The sequence below is a fragment of the Nicotiana attenuata genome, unplaced genomic scaffold (genome assembly GCF_001879085.1).
Source record: "Nicotiana attenuata strain UT unplaced genomic scaffold, NIATTr2, whole genome shotgun sequence".
Lineage (NCBI taxonomy): Eukaryota > Viridiplantae > Streptophyta > Magnoliopsida > Solanales > Solanaceae > Nicotiana > Nicotiana attenuata.
The window spans coordinates 17,683-23,771 of NW_017673266.1; the positions used below are offsets into that span (position 1 = coordinate 17,683).

General features: G+C 37.7%; 1 protein-coding gene and 1 non-coding gene across 4 annotated transcripts; both read right to left on the reverse strand.

Moving 5' to 3' along the window:
- Nucleotides 1-309: 309 nt before the first annotated feature.
- LOC109215882 (auxin response factor 16-like) lies at nt 310-3,637 on the reverse strand. Of its 3 annotated transcripts, none has more exons than XM_019380000.1 (4): nt 3,475-3,637; nt 2,038-3,218; nt 714-1,612; nt 310-616 (listed from the first exon to the last, which is right to left on the reverse strand). In XM_019380000.1, the coding sequence occupies exons 2-4, from the start codon at nt 3,157-3,159 to the stop codon at nt 547-549; spliced, it is 2,091 nt and encodes a 696-aa protein (XP_019235545.1). In that variant the 5' UTR covers nt 3,160-3,218; nt 3,475-3,637; the 3' UTR covers nt 310-546. The 3 variants fall into 3 exon arrangements, with proteins under 3 accessions (XP_019235545.1, XP_019235546.1, XP_019235544.1); XM_019380001.1 differs by lacking the exon at nt 3,475-3,637 and having other exon boundaries at nt 714-867; nt 958-1,612; nt 2,038-3,287; XM_019379999.1 differs by lacking the exon at nt 3,475-3,637 and having other exon boundaries at nt 2,038-3,287.
- A 470-nt stretch (nt 3,638-4,107) lies between these two features.
- On the reverse strand, nt 4,108-4,180 carry TRNAV-UAC. The gene has a single exon. It is a non-coding gene; the product is annotated as a tRNA-Val (tRNA).
- Between the last annotated feature and the right edge of the window lie 1,909 nt (nt 4,181-6,089).

Here is a 6,089-nt window from a genome sequence, read left to right on the forward strand (position 1 = left end):
TATGGTTTCTATTGGTAGTACTGATATTGTCTCTTTTCGTCTTCTTGAGCCGAGGGTCTTTCGGAAACTGCCTCTCTACTCCCTCGGGGGTAAGGGTCGTTGTTGTTGTTGTTTTCTGTTTTTCCCTGTGGATAGGGGGATGGAGAGGGGGTGAGGTAGGTGACAAGTCAACTGATGAGTTTATAAATTTTGGACGTATACAATGTAAGAATGAAGAAATATCGCCAGCATATTCAGTTTTGTACACATTAATCTAGCATCATGTTCCATTTACTAATTTTAATTTCAACATTGTCAATAGAAGCTGAATGAAAAAACTGATTTCTTATAAGATCAACAAAAAAGCTGCAAGATGAAATCCAGGTAGATTGAAAATGTCAAACAAAGCTGAATCTGTCTTCAGTTTACAATTTGCTAAACACAGGTTGAAGGAGAGATTTCCCCTTCAACTATTAAAAACAACTCAAAGCTGGAAAAAGAAGCAGGTTGAAACTACAATTGTAGCAATCAACTGTACAGTTAACAAGGATCAATATCCATCAGTCTCTATCTCCGTATGTTATCGCTGCCAGAATCTGTTAAGATGGTAAGCCTTCTTGCTGTCTTCACAAACTGACTGCAATCGCAAAAACAAGCGAAAGGACAATGTCAATAACTGCCCATGTGAACATTATTAAAACGAACATAAAGGAATCTGTGGCTTAGAACTTCACCTGAATGGTTCGTCTCCAGTGTGCTTAACAGCACCGGTTAAGTCTTGGTAAAGCACATTGCTTAGCATCTCTGATGTTCCAACACCAAACATGTCAGCTAGCTTTTTATACAATTCTTCATACGAGCCAAGGACTGAAAGGTCAAGTGTTCGACCTACATCATCGGATTCCATGAAAACCTTGCAGTGACCGGTCTCCATTCTAAATTCAAGTTTCTGATCTTTATACCAAGGAAGTACCTCACCTGAAGAATTTTCTGGTGGACCATTATGAATAACAGCTGATCCTGAACCCTCGGAGAGATTCATCATCTTCTCCGGATTCCCATTAGATGAACTGTTGCCAACTGTTTCACTAGAGCAGCTCAGGGACATCTGCTGTTTGGTAAGAATTGGTTTACCGAATAACATGAACGTCGGTGTTTGTGTTTCCTTACGTTTCGTTGAAGTGGGAGAGGTATTACCCATGGTTAATAGGCAAGAGATATTCTCATCATTGTCAAAACTGGTCATGAAGCTGCCGCCTTTAAGAAGTCTAGAAGGCGGGACAGAACGTTCGAGTTCTTTGAATCCGAATGGCAGTAGCCCTGCCTGCAGTTTGTTGAAGTGGATATCTGATGACGATAATCCACACTGAGCATGCCTGGCTCCCTGTATGCCTGCAGGAATGTTGTCCGATATACAACACAAAGGGCTGCTGGGGCTTAAAGGGTTGTTGAGAAGTGAAGACATCGAGAGTTGCCCAACCATGGGAAATTCAGGGGGTTGTGGAAGCCTCAACTTTTTTCGTGGGGGTGAGAACGGAGAGAGATGGATGGGAGGCATATTTGATACCAATTCAACCAACCATGGACTCACTCTCTTCACATTTTGAAGCAAATCTGGCTCATCCCAATGCACCTGCTCATGAATTAGCAAAATGAGAAACCGATGATCACAACAAAACTATAAAAAGAAAGGAGCTTGCTGATTCTTAGTAGAACCTCAGGAATGTTGCGGACTTGGAGCTTTTAGCATCCTGCCTTTGACTATTAAATACTTACTCTAGACGAACACCAACTAGAAAGGTTTCCAAAGTCACTTCATCAAACGCAGACATTTTTAACTAAAAAAGAAAGGCTTGATGAGGTCAAAAACTAGAAATTTGTCCTTTTAAGTTTTGAATTAGTTAAACTTGAGATGAGCTAAACATTATCATACAAGAGGCAATCAAACTGCATACCAGAATGCGACTTTCTGAACTATAATGACTTAAGAATGAACATAAAGAATTTGAATGTCTATAAATGGAAACCAGGACATATACAAAAAGACTAGGAAGTTACCTGGAGAAGGCGCCATGGAGAATTTGGCCAGTGGATGGGGTCCTCAACATGAACAGAAGATATGGTCCCCATGAACCAGCTTATCCTTGAGGAATCTTCGGTCTCGAAAGGCATTTTGAACCTCATCCCAGAAGACCATTGGACTCTCATTGCAGCTCTTACCGCAGAGGCCTTGACGACAAATTCCGGAGTGCTTGCTCGGGGATAGTAAACCACCTCAAATGGCTGGCCACAGGCAGCAAGTTTTGCTGCTTCAATGACAGATTCAGCTCGAACTTTACCTTTTCCCCTTATACCATCATCAGACTTTGCTGCCTGACCATTTCGGATGAACTTCTTCTCATCTTCACTCAAGAACCCAGGAAACCCATGATACAGTGAAGAGGCATAATTCCCTGGTCCAGTATTCCATCCGGAGTTCACCTCCGGTCCGCTACCAATACCCCTCTTTGCCCTCCGGATCCCAACACAGAGATCCCCATTTTCCGCCCTCAAGAACACAATCGAATCCCCTGCAACAAGCTTCTTCTGGTTCACAAAATTGCTCCATCCAGTCGTTAAAAGATGCCGCCTTGGTGTCCCCCTATAAATATGCCTAAACTTCCAAACCTCCCCATGAACATCCTTAGCCAAAATGGTCTGGACAGGAGGCTCAGCCGAGTAATCCAGCCGTGGAAATATGGTCTCAGCGCAATATCTTGGCACAGAAAACCCCCCACCATTGTTAGCATCAGACTGTGTCAATGTCTTAGCAAATGAATTAGGTTTCTCTTGATTCTCATTCTTATCAAGCCCTAGAAATCCAGCATCATCTTCAACATCACATTCGTTGCCTTTTAATGGAACTAATCTTATCTTGGCATAGACCTCATCAGTCTCAGTATCAGCCAAGTACCTAATGGATGAAACTCTACAAAGAGTAAGTGGTGGAATTTTAGGGAAACCCCCAAAATCAACATTCTTGTGGGCATGTTCAGCATGTCCCTGAGGAAAGTAAAAGGCTTTTGAGTTCAGTGGTGGCATTTGGACCATACCACCAGCACAGGCATGCCATAACTGAGGATCCAATCCTTTCTCCACTTCATTCATAGGTTTGTTCACTGGATTCATAATATTAATCATTCTCCCTTATTCTTAACCTCCAAACACATAAAAATGTAAACTTTTTCCCGAATCTCGTTCTGTAACCACAAAAAAGGTTCCAGGTATCAGAGTTTTGAAACAAGGAAAGAGGGGGAGAGAAACAGAAGAAAAATAGATACAATCTTTAGGATTTGTTCAATTTAGACTAGTGAAACCCAGATTTAAAAGAAGGAAAAATTTAACATAGAGACTCTTGAAATGTCTTGGTTAGTTGTTCCTGAGAAACCCCATTACTTTTCAGAAAATGAAAAAGAGGAAAAGAATGATAAGAGAGAAGGTAGAAGATAAGTTTACCTTCAAAATAAAGGTTTTGACATGAAAATACAAAGCCGAGCTTCCATTTCTCAGATCAATGCAATATTGAAGAGAATGAACGAATAGGAGGGTTGCTTAGAATTTAGACAACATAAATAACAGTAAAAAGAGAGAGAGAGAGAGAGAGAGAGAGAGAGAGAGAGAGAGAGAGAGAGAGAAGGAGAGAGACAGAGAGAGAGCAGGAGAGAGAACATGGATGAGAAATAACTGATTCCTTATTCAATTCCTAATTTAAAGGGATACTCATTTAAAACTAATTTGTATAAATTGGTAAATTGTATATGGCCATGTAATTAAATTAAAACCTGATTAGGGAGGGTAATAAAGTTTCATATGTAGTATAAGAAGGTAAAAATATCTGTAAAATATCCATTGACACTCCTACCTTCAGTCATGCAACTAAGCAGCAAATCTAAACGAAGACACTTTAGAAATTAATAAATCAAAAAGAAAGAAAAAGTTTTTTGTGATAGAACGTCTTAAGATATTGCAGATTTTGGTCCGACATTGTCATTTCGCAATAACTATGAGTACTTGGTGATTTGGCTCATTTGTGAAATAGCGGCAACCAAAAAGCAAAAAGACGAAATAAAAAGGGCAATCGAGGTAAAATGTTGCTGCCCAGGATTGAACTGGGGACCTTCAGTGTGTAAGACTGACGTGATAACCACTACACCACAGCAACTTCAGCTTATTATTGGAAGCTTATCTAATCCACATATAGTTCTTCCAGGAGAACGCGGAAACCATCAAATCCTAACATCATTAGGAAGAGGTACAAATCTCAGCTTAGGTTTCCACTTTGAACTTGAAAAAGAAAGGAAAAAAGGAACCAGAATCCATAAATTTTGAGTTATACCCAAATTGGGTACTAATATATGGAATCTAGGGGATGTGCGCTTAATCGCGATCGCTGATTCTCAATGTTTGTTTTCATTTTCATTTTGAAGAAGAAAGAGTATAGCAGAGAAAAGTAAATAGGAAAAATTCTTATTGATTTGGGATGAATTACAATGGAATAGAACCCTCTATTTATAGGGAAATAGTGACTTAACCACCAAGTAATAATCCCTAAAATCTCTCTAAAATATAGACATTCATCTTAAATACAATTATATTTATAACACTCTCCCTTTAATGTCTATTCAACATATAATGTACCTCCTTAAAACCTTGACTAAATTAAAATCCAATAGGAAAAAAAATTCTAGTGAAGAAAAAAGAGTACACATATCTAACAATACGCCTTTTGGTTGCCTCGTTAAAAACCTTGCAAGGAAAATCCAATGGGACAAAACCTTGTAAGGGAATAATACAATGCGTATTAACTCCCTCTGATGAGAGCATCAATTCACATCTTTGAACCTATGCATTCCAATCTTGTGCACCATCTTCAAAAGATCGTTGGTAGAGATTTGATAAACAAATTGCACCTTGAAATCATCATTCTTGATAGAGATGTAATGTCTTCATAAACTGCCGTGGAATGTCCTTTTCAATATCTCAATAGAGGTAAAAAATTCTCGCTGTCATATTATCATGCTTATAGTTATAGCAAGATACATTTGTGCATAAATTACACCGAGGATGTGGTACTTCAAGATCAAGAATTATATATGCTTTAAGCAATTTAAATCCCTCAGGGATTATCATACAAGTATAGTCAAATAAGCCATATAAATAAACTTTAGATTTATATCAAGTTTTCATATCATGCCAATATATAAAATACGTGAAAGTGATTGCACACACCTATTGACTTTACAATTTTGAGTGTTTGAACTATATGTACAAAACTACATGTCTTTCATATGAAACCAAATTCTACTTGAATTGTTTCTCCAGACTTAAGATCCTCATATATATATATATATATATATATAGCGCTATTATAGATGTCGTCGACAAACATTTTATATAGGTTTCAACCTCCTTTTTTTTCATAAAGACATAACATAGAGATCCTTTCATTCATATATTCAAGTACCTGAATCTCTCATGATATTTTATGAAGTGTTATGTCATGTGATCTTCTAGATCACTTGCCTCCTTTATTATGATCATTTTGATCATTTTCTCATCTTCTTTATCAAGAAATTTATTTGAAACCGATTTGTGTATATTAAGCGTACCATAGACTTTGTCCTTCTAGGACTTAATAGAAGCATTTGCAATGAGAATATAGTTACTTTCTTTGGGTCAGCAAATGCGTCTGGCATGCTTTGCAATATATTGCAAATGTTATCCTTTTATGTACTTCAAGTTCATATTATTTTGTTCGATGATCTAGATATACACATGATAATTCATTCCGCGTAGCTTTTTCTCAAGTGTTTATCCTGTCTCCCCCTCATGTTAGAAAAACTAACTTACTTTCTGAACTTTGAAAACCCACCTTTGTGTGTTATGGTGTTAATCAAAATATACACCCCACATTAATAAGAATAAGATGGAATTATTTGGTTCCTAACCCCGAACCACTTGTGAGGGGAGAATGTAATATACTTTCGTATATAACGTATATCAAACTGATATACATAACTTTGTTCTCATAAATAATAGTTTAGCTATTAAGTGGAGGCACTCAATAATTG

Bases quoted from the DNA above. Each gene is read 5' to 3' on its own strand.
- LOC109215882 (XM_019380000.1), bottom strand. From the start codon at position 3,159: ATGATTAATATTATGAATCCAGTGAACAAACCTATGAATGAAGTGGAG. The intron at 1,613-2,037 runs GTAACTTCCTAG...ATTCATGAGCAG, and splicing joins CTCCATGGCGCCTTCTCCAG to GTGCATTGGGATGAGCCAGA. The intron at 617-713 runs GTGAAGTTCTAA...TTGCGATTGCAG, and splicing joins ACTGGAGACGAACCATTCAG to TCAGTTTGTGAAGACAGCAA.